Source organism: Chrysochloris asiatica, unplaced genomic scaffold, assembly GCF_000296735.1.
Source record: "Chrysochloris asiatica unplaced genomic scaffold, ChrAsi1.0 scaffold00067, whole genome shotgun sequence".
Taxonomy (NCBI): Eukaryota; Metazoa; Chordata; class Mammalia; order Afrosoricida; family Chrysochloridae; genus Chrysochloris; species Chrysochloris asiatica.
In genome coordinates, this window is record NW_006408585.1 from 524,864 (window position 1) to 537,903 (window position 13,040).

A 13,040-nucleotide genomic window follows, 5' to 3' on the forward strand; every position below is an offset into this window, starting at 1 on the left:
TATAACATATTTCAAATATAAGATTTCTCATTAAAAATACATATAGGTACACAGCATAAGAAAAAGAAATACGTGTTGTTATTCCTGTCACAATTAATTTACCATTTAAAGTTCTATACATTATACTGGTGAAGACATTAATTAGATTTTTATAAACAAAAGTTTTTTTGAGAAGTCAAACTTTAAATTCTTTCAGTTTTGCTTATCAATTCATTTCTATTTTTAAAGTTTTAATACAACTTTATATATATATTTTTTTTCACTCATTTTTTAAATGTTTAGAAATGTATCAAGTACAAAATTCTGTCCCTTTAGCCTTTTGTTACCATCCTACTCCCTAGTAATAGAGACCATAGCGGTGGTTGTGTGCCGTGGAGTCGGTTCTGACTGCTAGGGACCCTGTTACAGGGTTTCCAAGGCTGTAAATCTTTTCAGGAGCAGAAAGCTTCATCTTTATCCCGTGGTGAAAGGCTGGTAGTTTCGAACTGTTGACCTTGCGGTTAGCAGCCTGACTCGTAACCACTACGCTACCAGAACTCCTTGTTAGACACTATTAAGAGTTTGATATTTTTAAAAAAGTGTAACAGTCCTGGTGGTGCAGTGAGTTAAGTATTGGGCTGCTAAATAAAGTCAGAAACCACCACTTTTCAAACTCAGCAGCTGCTCTGTGGGAGAAAGATGAGGCAGTCTGCTTCTGTAAAGATTTGGTTTTTTGTTGTTAAGTGCCGTCAAGTCGGTTCCAACCCTATACAGCGACCCTGTATAGGGTTTCCACGGAGTGGCTTGTGGATTCAAACCGCCAACCTTGCAGTCCAGTGCATTATCCCACAGCACCACAGCAGCCTCAGAAGCCCAAGGAAGCAGCTCTGCTCTGTCTCACAGAGTCACTATGAGCCAGAATCAACGCAACAGCAGTCGGCTAGGTGTTTTGGTTCGGCTATTACCGGCCCTTCCTGGTCATCTCAGTGATGTGACATCCAGGCTGATTTCTCAACCAGTACTGGATTTATTCTGTGTGCTAGACAATAAGCACTGGACTGAAAACCACAAGGTCCGTGGTTGCAAGCCATTCCGAGGGAGAAAGATGAGGCTTTCGGCTCCTTCAAAGATTATTTAAAAGCTTTGGAAAACCCTATATAGGGCCACTATGAGCCAGAACCGACTCAACAGCACTTAACAACAACAAAGTATGTAGCTCAATTACTATTACTCATATTTGTCTTCAAATGTTTCAGTCACTCTAGCTGATGCTTTCTATCTAAAGGCATGATTAGAATTTCAAAATATTAATATGAATGCATTCCAAAGAACACAAACCCAATTCTTTATTAGTTACAAAAGAAAAGTGAAAGAAGAGGGAAGAAGATGTGTGGCCCACAAGGAAATTACTCTGTATTGCTGTGCATCAGTACCAGTTGACACTGAGTTGATCCCTGACTTCTCCCTGATTCTTTGGTCTTCGTCTTTGAGAATGAGTCCTTACAGGATAGTTTGAATAGAGCCAACCTTAAGCTTTTTCTCCAAAAATCACATCTGTCATCACCCATCAGATAGAATTACTTCAAAATAAAAGACAAAATGTTTAAAATGGTCCTATAAGCAATACATACTTCATAAATGTTGTAAAAGAACAGATACGCTGCATCTCAGTGTCTTGTAGTAAAAGCAAAGTAACATCTGAAAGGAGAGAGGGAACAGTGAGAGAGGGACAGAGAACTGTCTTGGAGGTTTGCACAGACAACATAATACAGGGATGAGGACAGACTTACTCACATTTAACATCGTCTAGGGTAACGGAGCCCTGCTGACCTCGCTTCTCTAAGGCTTTAGATGATTTATCATCTCTTGCAGCTAGTCTTTTCTCTGTCAACCTGTTTGGAATATAATGGTCTCCAGCAGTGTTTTGAAAGGTTTTGATTGCATTTAATCTACCCTGAAGTGAATGAAGCTTTTGGTGGTGCAACAGTTAAAAACATTCGTCTGCTAACTGGAAGTTTGGCAGTTCAAACCCACCTGACAGTTTCAAGGGGAAAAGATCTGGCAGTCTGTTCCCATAAAGAATACAGGCTAGAAAATCCTATAGGGTAAAAGTTCTTCTCTGTCACATGGGGTTGCTGTGTGTCAAAAATCAACTCAATGGCTCCCAATAATAATGAAAGACTGAGTATTATGTGTGGATTTTATTTAATGGAAGATCATTACTGAATACATTTTACTAAACATTAGGTTTAATAACCTAGGGGTGGGAGGGGACTCCTGGGGTGGCACTCTAGGATCAGCAGTGGGCTGAAAACCACAGCTTGGCAGTTCAAACCCACCAGCTGCTCCTTGGAAGCCCTATACAAGGTTGCTATGAGTCGGAACCGACTCGAAGGTACATAACAGCAACAACAAGGGGTGAGAGGGCTGTTCACTGCCTGATAGAATAGAAATGTATAAATACCATTCCATCCAAAACAGATCATTTAAGGCATTCATTCATGACGTAATGACCATTTTCAGATTTTTTTAAGTATAAAAAGTTAAAAAGTTGCTGCTATTCCAATTACCAAGGAGCTCTGGTAGCGTAGTGGTTACGAATCAGGCTGCGAACCTTAAGGTCAGCGGTTCGAAACTACCAGCCGCTCTGCGGGAGAAAGATGAGGCTTTCTACTCCCGTAAAGATTTACACCCTCGGAAACCCTGTACAGGGTCGCTATGGGTCGGAACCGACTCGACGGCACTTAACAACAACAACATTCCAATTACCACAGGGACACACTTGTAGGACTATTGTAACTGCCATCATATTTCTGAAATAGTACCCGTTCCTTCCTTGGAGTTTGTAAAGACTTGAGTTACATTGCTGAGCGGTGCCCTAAGCAGCACTGGCATGGACGGGAAGTTAACTAAGTCACCTGTCTGAAGCTGTACCATCAATTTCAGCAAAGTGAACTGCTTTGCCTTTCTTTCCTTTTTCCTTGAGTTCTATTGTAGGTGTAAAACTGAAACAGAAATAAGAGAATTAAACACTTAACCTTTTCCCAGAGAAAATTATTAGGCTTACTCATTTCCACGGCCCATGTACCGATTAGGGATAGCATGTGTTATCAGTAGAGCCTGAAGAGAATTTGAGGCCCAATAGTATTCAATTCACGTATTTACACATGGAAATCCTAGCCAAGAATTACAAAGTCAAACTTTATACTCAGCCTGCGGCCCCCAGCAGTCTCCAGGATACCACTACACACAAAACATTTCCACCTAGAATGGTTGCAGTAACTTTACAAGAAACACAAAACTCAAGATCAGCTTGGAAAGATGATGTACTGAGTACTGATTGCATGCCAAGTGCTTTTAGCACAATCTCATGTAATCCCCACAGCCCCTCTAGGAGGAAAATAGTACTGTTATCACTGCCATTTTTAAAAACAAAAATGAAGCTTAGAAGAGAGTAAGTAACTTGACAAAGGTCACTTAGCACACGGCCACGCCTGAGTCTCTGGCTGCAGAGAATGTGGTTAACCACCAGGCAATCACGCCTCCTGAGCAATCATCTCTGTTTTCACTGCTGTGGGCTTTTCTAAAGACCTGAACTATCTCAGGAAGGTTTCAAGACCATTTACTTCACTCTATGGTCATCTGGAGTCCTGGTTAATACACTAGACTGCAAGGTCGGCTTGAACTGTAAGGTCAGTGGTTCAAGTTTACCAGTCACTCCTTGGAAACCCTATACAGGGTCACTATGGGTCAGAACTGACTTGATGGCCCTTAACAACAACATGGCCATTGAACAGGCATTACTAAGCCGTCATGAACCTAACAAGAGACCAAAATGAAGCACATACAACTATATACTGAGAAAAAAGAATTTAAAAAGGTGTGGGGAACCTTTCTTCTGCCAAAGTTATAATGTCATTCAGGGGTCATACAGAATTATCAACTTAAAAGTTAGCCTGCTTTATTTGGTCAAACATTTAATTAACTCACCCCTACTGTAACTCTGGTCAGCAGTTCGAAACTACTAGCTGTTCCGCAGGAGAAAGATGAGGCTGTTTGCTCCAGTAAAGATTTACAGCCTCGGAAACTCTGTACAGGGTCGCTATGACTCAGAACCGACTCCACAGCCCATAACAACAACAACTGTAACTCTTGGTGTGGCACTGTAGGATCAGCACTGGACTGCGAACCACGAAATTGGCAATTCAAACCCACCAGCTGCTCCTCAGAAACCCTATACAAAGTTGCTATGAGTAAGAACGGACTCAAGAGCACTTAACAACAACAAAGACATCATAGCTGACACTACGGTCACCTTGGTAAGGCTAGACCAAATGATCTCACGGGGCTTATACCCCTGTGGGCAGGACGTTCCCCACCCCTGACCTGCAAAGCATCAGGCTTTGCTGGGGCATTGAAAATATGAACTTAGGCACAGAGTCTCAGGAGTGCCAGTAAATGTTAATAGGGAAACCAAGAAAAGTCTTTCAAAGACCAGCAGTCTGTGGACTTTCTGGGAGAAGTGTGGTGTCGGCCAAATACATGTTTTGTAACCCTTGGTGGCAGTGGGATATAATTTTTAGTTTTCTGCCTAAAACAACGCTGTGTTGATTACCTAACCCAGAACTTAAATCTCTGCCCAAAATTAAATGTCTCTGTGTTACACTTAATGTAGATGTAGAAATAGCAGGGGTGGATTAAACTAATAGCACAGATTAGTAAATAAGCACAAATAAACCCATGCTTGCCTTGCTTGTTGAGTAATCTGACACCGAGTTAGTATGGATATCAATCAGGTAGACTCTTGTTATTTTGCTTTCAACACAATCATTTTGAAACAAATTCCTTGAAAGATCTCTTGGATTTATGTTATCCTACAAATAAATCATTTGAAAGAAAAACCTCCCTACAGAAGTAACAGAGAAAGTCAGCTTGGCACCTTCTTCCTAAAGTTTCTGCAAAACCTCCTGGCAATATTCACGGCTTCTGCTGTAGTGCTGTAGGATCAGCACTAGACTGCAAAACTCCTCAGAAACCCTGTACGCTATGAGTTTGATTTACAGCCTTGATGGCACCAAACAACAACAAAAGAGGTTAGCTCTTCCAAGAAGCACGTATGTACAGGACATCCCCTCAAGGGAAAGAGGTGTTTATATTTTCCTATGTTTAAAAAATTATTATCATTGGCACCAACTCAGCCATTAAATGGCATCTAAACTTGATGTGATTTCCAACGCTCCTTTTATCTTCTACACAGATAGGGATTTTAGGGGAGAAAGTGTGCTAAACGAAATACTTAACAGAGGTGGCAAAAAGAAACGGAAAGGTACAAATGTCCTAAAGAAGATATTAGTCATTCAAATTGAACAATGCAGATTGCAAGTAAACAAGGAAAAGCAGCAAAAGGTATACTGACAGGGTGTTGTTGTTGTTAAATGCGACCCTGTACAGAGTTTCCAAGAAGCAGCTGGTAGCTTTGAACTGCCGACCTTGCAGTCCAGTGCATTATCCTGCAGCACCACACTAAGGACAAAATCACATTGACCTGATTGTATAGTAAATTCCTAAGACTTGACAAAAGCACTCCTGGAACGAATCAGCAATTGTAGCCAGATAGCAGGATTCAGTCAACTGCTCTCCTATATAACAGAAATGAAATAATTAGAATTTGAAATTTAAAACTCAGTAGCAAAAAAGTGAAATACTAGGTATAAAATATAACAAAGTATGAGGGGATTTCAAAAAGTTCATGGAAAAATTCCATTATCTTTTCATTCATGATCCATATGAACTCATGAGCTATGGTATACTCAGTGTTCCTAGTCAGCACCTTAATTTAAAGGCATCAATATCTTAAAGAAGTCTGCAAAAGAACAATAAAAACCAAAGATACTACTTTGAGGACTAAGCTGCACCTAACCCAAGCCATGGTATTTTCAACTGCCTTATATTCATTGTAAAAGTTGGACAGTGAATACGGAATGCCAAGGAAGAATTGATGCTTTTAAATTAAAGTGCTAAGAACACTGAGTATACCATAGCTTGCCAGAAGAAAAAACAAATGCGTGTTAGAAGAAGTACAGTCAGAATGCTCCTTAAAAGTGAGGATGGGGAGACTGAATTCAGCTCATGCACTTTGGACATGTTATCTGGAGAGCCTAGTTCCTGGAGAAAAACAGCAGGCTTAGTTAAAATAGAATAAAGATGCTTAATGAAAAAGAGGAAGACCCTCAGTGAGATGGACTGACACAGTGGCTGTTAAAATGGGTTCAAACGTTAACAACATTCTGTTTCTACATACGGTTACTTTAAGTTAGATGTGACTCGACTATACCTCACAACTACAAAATTAGTTTGAAAAATATTGTCACTTAATGTTACTTATCAATACATTCAACAAGAAAATAAAGTATGGTCCATTTTTCATCATAAGTAGACAGGACTGCAATGAAGGAAAGAAACTGTTGGCCCTTAAAATTCATACCTACATGCTCTTGTGCTTTAACATATATATTTACCCCTGTGACTATCTTGTCTAGCTAACCTCAAAATGATCTCACTCTTTACCAAGTAGGATGTTTCAGGAGCTGGTCAACAGAATCTTCTGTGGCATATATGAGAACAAAACTGAAACTGTTGTTGCATGCTGTTGAGTCAGTTCCAACTCATAGCCATCCTCTGTAAGTTCCTGAGGCTGTCTTTATGGGAGCAGAAAGCCTCACTGTTCACCTGCAGAGTGACTGGTGGATTCGAACCGCCAACTCTGCAGTTAACAGCCCAACATGTAACCCACTACACTACCAGGGCTCCTCAAATTGAGATAACTGCTTTGGAAATGACTGACTGCTCAGAAGTCCAGAAATAAATATGCTAAGAAATGTAAATTTTTTATTTTGAGTCTACTATGTTATGCCTTTAAATTATTTATGCTTAATAGACATTAAATATATCATGATTATAATAAAAATTTACACCTCCGTAGCTAACTCCTTTTCCTGAATTCCAGCCCTTCTGCTCAATACCTAAGAGGTGTACCCACATGAACATGTCATAACAACCTCAAACCAATTTGTATTCTGTATACAGAAGGGTAATCCCAGCCACCCAACCATCAAAGCCAGACACCTTTTTTCCTCTACCTTCACATTCAGGCATCTTATCCTGTCAACTCTACCTGTCACTTTCTGTTCTATCTCTTAAATATTTCTTAGTCTTAGACCCTTTTCTGGACTCCTGGTGTGGATCAGCATTGGATTGCAAACCACAAGGTCATCAGTTCAAACCCACCAGCTACTCTTCAGAAACCCTATACAGGGTTGCTATGAGTCAGAACCGACTTGATGGCACTTTACAGCAACATGACCTTTTTTCTATTCCTACCAACACTGATTTAGTTCTGACTGTTTCTTACCTGTATGACTACTGATAGTCTTCCTACAACTATCTAACTGCTCCCCTGCTTCGAGTCCTACTACACTTGAATTCCACTAGTAAATACCTGGAGAATACCTATGCTGGATGCCTAGGTATGTTATAATTGCTCTGTCACCATCTCCCGAGCTTTTAATGAATACATTATCTACTAACTGGTATTATGGTGTGGCACTGTAGAAGCACTGGACCACATGGTCAGTTTGAATCTCAAGGTCGGTGGCTCAAACTCACCAACTGCTTCTTGGAGACCCTATGAGTCAGAACTGACTCGACAGCACTTAACAACTGGTGCTGGTGGTGGTGGTGGCTATGGGCCGTGGGATCGGTTCCGACCATAGCAACCCTGTAGAGGGTTTCCAAGGCTATAAAAATCTTCACTGGAACAGAAAGCCTCGTCTTTCTCCTGCAGAGCACCTGGTAGATTCAAACTGCTGACTTTACAGTTAACAGCTCAACACGTAACCCACTACACTACCAGGTAGAACTGGGCTGCTATCAGCAGCTCTGCAGGAGAAAGATGAGGAAGGCTTTCTGTTCCTGCAAAGATTTACAGCCTGGGAAACCCTGTACAGGATTGCTGAGTCAGAACCAACTTGATGGCACACAAACAACACCAACACATATAAGGGTACATGTGGCACTGTAGGATAAGCACTGGACTGCTACCCACAAGGTCAGCGGTTCAAACCCACCAGATGTTCCTTATGAGTTTGGAAGTGACTTGACAACACTAACACCACCACCAACATACATAAAGTATGGTTTTCAGGAGGAGATGATTATCCCCTGAAGAAATTCAGAACTCTAATGTAGGCGAGTAAAAAAGCGAGGGCTATTTCTGGTGCCCAATCTAGAGTAGCCGGAACAGGGATAATAATGAGGTCCATCGCCTACAGGAGGGCTTATACTTGTTACCTCTTTTTATTTGTTATTGTCCCCTTTCATTACCCCTTTGCCTACCTCCTCTCTATACGTACTATTAAGCATGCAGACATGGCTGTCCAATTTAGTACTTAATCCTTGGAGAGAGGAATTCTCCTTCCAAGACATGAACTGGGGCCTACTTGGATACTGTCTAATATCACTCTATGGACACAAGCTTACCTTTGGGGAACCAAGACTGCTGATGATGTATGCTGTATTCTGTGAATAATAAACGCCTATTGATCACGCCATTAGAAGTGTCTGGTCTGTGCACTGCCCAAAACGATCTCTCACTATGAACTTGTGAATGCAGGATTTTCACTACCTCAAACGGAACCTCAGTACTCCTAAAGTTGCTGTTGTTGTTAAGAGACGTCAAAACAGTTCCAATTCATAGCAACCCTGTATAGGGGTTTCAAGAAGTGGCTGCTAGGCTTGAACTCCCAACCTTGTGGTTAGTAGTCCAGTGCTTATCCTATAGCACCACACCAGGACTCCACTCCTTAAGTAATAACTCTTTATTCCTCTTCTCACCTCCCTCCCCTCCCCACCAACCACAAATAAACTACTGTCTCTGCATTTGTCTAGTGTAGATAATTTATATAAGTGCAATCATACAAAAAAATTTTTTTTTTTGGTCAGACTTACTTCACTTAGCTTAAAGTTTTCCAGGTTCATTCTTGCTGTAGCATTAGACCATTTCACTTCATGGCTGAATACTATCCACTGTATAGACATTACATTTTGTTTACCTATTCATCTGTCGATGGACATAGGCTGTTTCCAGTTTGGGACTATTGTGAATATCTTACACACTTTGGGTTTTTAAATATTCTACTGCGGTTTGGGTGAAAATTTACACAGCACATTAGTTTCTCTTTCAACAATTTATACACATTTTGTTTCGGGACATTAGTTGCAATTCTCTCAATAGGTTGTTGTTGTTGTTGTGAAGTGCTGTTGAGTTGGTTCCGACCCATAGGGACCCTGTATAGGGTTTCCGAGGAGTGGCTGGTGAGCTTGAACTGCCAACCTTGCAGTTCAAGCAGCTTTGCAGTCTGGCGCATTAACCCGCAGTGCCACACCAGGACTCCCTCAATAGGTATATACTTATAATAAATTCAGCATTTTCTTAATTGACATTAAGATGAGTTTTTTTCTTCCTAATCTAATAATTTTACTGCACCCTTGTGGTGCAGAGATTAAGCACTAATGGAGCACTTGGTGTTTAAACCCACCAGCCACTCCACAGGTGAAAGGTTATGGCAGTCTGCTTCTGTAGAGATTCATAGCCTTGGAAACCCTACGGAGAGGTTCTAGTCTGTTCTAGAATAGAGTTGCTATTTGTCAGAATTGACTTGATGGAATTGGGTAGACATTTTACCTCATGAAATCTACCTTTTACTGCAGCAGGTATAATATAATTCCATTAATGTGACTATATTTCTAGAATTCCAGAAGACAATTTCATATAGTATTTAATAACATAGACTCTGTACAAATCCATTGGATTAAAAAAGTTTTAGCCATCTCCTACCTATGAGATTTGGCCAGTCACTTGGTGAAATGATTAGCTGTGTTAATGGGAAGCAGTTGATAAACATTAACTAACAGAAAGTAACACCTGGAAGGTTGTTCAAAACATTAAAGATAGTTATCTCCAGATGGTGAGATTGCAGCCATAATGGTAACTAAAAACGTACGGCCGTCGAGGGATTGCGACTCATAGCGCAAATATGAGTACAAATTGAAAATAAAGAAGACACTTCCCCCACCCCTACCCCAGCCACCTCCACCCCTGCTTTTTATTTCAGCGTTTATTTTAGAAAATGAAAATTCCAAGGACCTGGGAACTCTCCCTTCTGAAATGTAATCATCAATAAAGATCATACACGGGGCAGATTACCCAAGAACCAAGGTAAATATAAGTTTCCTTACGCTTATGAGGGGGCTGCAAAAAGTTCATGGAAAAATGAAATGAAAAAATAATAGATTTTTTCCCTAAACTCTTTGAAGACCCTTTGTTAATCTGTAGTGACATTTCACATTTTTCACTACATAAATTGTCCATTACAAATTGGTGTTAGGTGCCATCAAGTTGGTTCCACCTCATAGCAACCTTGTATAGGATTTCCAAAGAGTGGCTGGTGGATTTAAACTGGAGACCTTTTGGTTAGCAGTGCTTACCCTACAGTGTCACACCAGGACTCCTAAAACTTCTTAAAGCACTTAAAGTGTATGATTCATTACTGTTGTTACGTGCTTTTGAGTCACTTCTGACTCATAGCAACCTTGTATAGGGTCTCCGAGGAGCGACTAGTAAGTTTGAACCACCAATCATGTGGTTAGCAGTCCAGTGCTTATCCTACAGAGCCACACCAGAACTCCAAATTAGTAACTAAGCACAAGTAAATCTGTACTTACCTTGCTTATTGGGTAATCTGAGACTGATCACACCTCTACCTCCAAATTTCTAAGGATATTAGCATAACTTTAGGTATCCTACCATAAAGATGCTGGAAAATCAGCAATTTTATCTTGAAAACATGAATCTATGGTTGGCTGCATTATCCACTTAACTTTATAAAGGATAAAATTTCTTTCTCTTCTTGTTGGGGGGGGGGGTAGTAGTAAGATTTCTTTCTGTTTTTTGCAATCTCTTTATCAAATTACCCCGTGATACATGATGATGCATGGAGGGGATCGTAATCATTGCAATGAAAGGATATCCAATAGGATGAATGTAAAATATGATGTTCTCCCATGTAAACCCACATAATTCACAATAAAATCTTTTTTAAAAAATTACTGTGATGCATCATTCTGGTTCAATGCTAGTTAAATAATAAAATTTTTCTTTGTCTTCCCTTTTTGTGAAGACGTTCTCTAGTTTGAGAGTGAACTTTCCTTTAGTTATGCTTCCTCAGCATAGCAAATATTTTTATATTTTGTAGTCTTCCACATTGCTTGAATTTGTTTTATCCCAAACACATACAATTTTTGTAAAAACTATAGTAGTATTTTATTAAAGTTTACCTTCTGAATTCAAGGCTTTTGGTATCATCCTTCCAGTACCACATCCCTAATTGTAATCTTGAATGCTGTAAAACGAAATGATTGCAGCAAAAATAATTAAAAGTTCCGTTTACAATACAGGTCCCAAGAATCCCTAGTAATCACTCGTAAGTTTATTCAAGATATATAACTTTGTTGTTTAACCTGAAGCTAGGATTTTATCCTTTTTGATTTTTAGGTGTCATTTCAGGCTCTGTAGGATAACCACTGGAATGCTAATCACAAAGTCAGAGGTTCAAGCCCACCAGCCACTCCACAGGAGACAGATGAGGCTTTCTGCTCCAACAGAAAGAGTTACAGCTTCAGAAACCCCACACCTAGTGGCTATGAGTCAGAATTGACTAGAAGCACTTAATAACAACAACAACAAGGTGTCATATCAGTAGTAAGGACACAAAGAAGCATCACTTAGATTGCACATGATTAAGGCTTATCAGAAAAGGAGCTCTGGTCGCTTAGTGGTTAGAATCGGGCTGCTAACTTCAAGGTCTGCAATTTGAAACTACCAGCTGTTCGGAGAAGAAAGATGAAGCTTTCTGCTCCTGTAGAGATTCACAGCCTCGGAAACCCTGTGCAGGGTCACTATGAATAGGAACCGACTCCACCGTACTTAAAGGAGCTCTGGTAGCGTAGTGGTTACGAATCGGGCTGCGAACCTTAAGGTCAGCGGTTCGAAACTACCAGCCGCTCCGCGGGAGAAAGATGAGGCTTTCTACTCCCATAAAGATTTACACCCTCGGAAACCCTGTACAGGGTCGCTATGGGTCGGAACCGACTCGACGGCACTTAACAACAACAACCGTACTTAACAACAACAAGGCTTATCAGAGCAATTTATAGATGGATGAATTAGGCCTCACACAACAATAAAGTGATGCTTTACCTAGGGCAGCTTTACCTATTGGCGGACTTTCTTAATGGGAGGAGGAGCCATGGTGTCTCAGTAGTTAAGCGCTTGCGTGCCAACAAAAGGTCAGAGGGTTTGATTCCACCAGCTGATCTGCAAGAGCTAGATGTAGCAGTAGCAGTCTGCTTCCAATTTTGTAAACCCTACAGGGCAGTTCTATAGGGCCGCTGTGAGTTAGTAACAGGGTAACGGGTTGGAGTTTGTTTTAATAAGAGGAGTAAGCTCTAACATTGAGTCGCCTTTCTGGGGAAGTTGGCAAGAAATTACCCTTTTCTTGTAGTAGCAGTTACCGAGCTACGGGGGATCCCACCCAGAGCCGGACGGTTTCCTCCTCAGTAGGGGTATTTTGCAACCAACCAATTACAGGTGGGGAGGGGGTCTTTTGTAAACATCTAAATAATTGAGTAGGGAGCCTGAACTCAATTCTGCGTGCCCAATATGCCTTACATTTGTGTTTCCGTAGGCAAACTGCCCACATTAGTTGGAGCACCGCTCACGCAGGGACTAAGGCGGTGAGCCCTGGGTGAGCCCTGAGGAGAGCAAGGGGCGTGGCCAGGGGAATGAGGGCGGGCGTCTAGGTCCCAGGACGCTGCCACGCTGAATCCCCCGCGCCTCCCACGGGCGCTGGTGGGGCCCTCAAGGCTGCACTTACTTCCTGCGGGGAACTGGACAGAACGTCCAACTTATTCCTTCTCTGATCAAACTCCGGCAGCCGATACAT

The 13,040-nt window shown here is 41.1% G+C and overlaps 1 protein-coding gene across 1 annotated transcript in view; it reads right to left on the reverse strand.

The window, feature by feature from the left end:
• The window catches only part of PPP1R36 (protein phosphatase 1, regulatory subunit 36), a 58,908-nt gene extending 45,868 nt beyond the window's left edge, over positions 1-13,040 (reverse strand). The window contains exons 1-5 of the mRNA XM_006864631.1: positions 12,972-13,040; positions 11,374-11,438; positions 2,898-2,984; positions 1,774-1,871; positions 1,611-1,677 (exon numbers count right to left, since the gene is read on the reverse strand). Of these exons, the coding sequence (XP_006864693.1) occupies positions 1,611-1,677; positions 1,774-1,871; positions 2,898-2,984; positions 11,374-11,438; positions 12,972-13,040 (386 nt within the window). The remainder of the gene's footprint in view (positions 1-1,610; positions 1,678-1,773; positions 1,872-2,897; positions 2,985-11,373; positions 11,439-12,971) is intronic.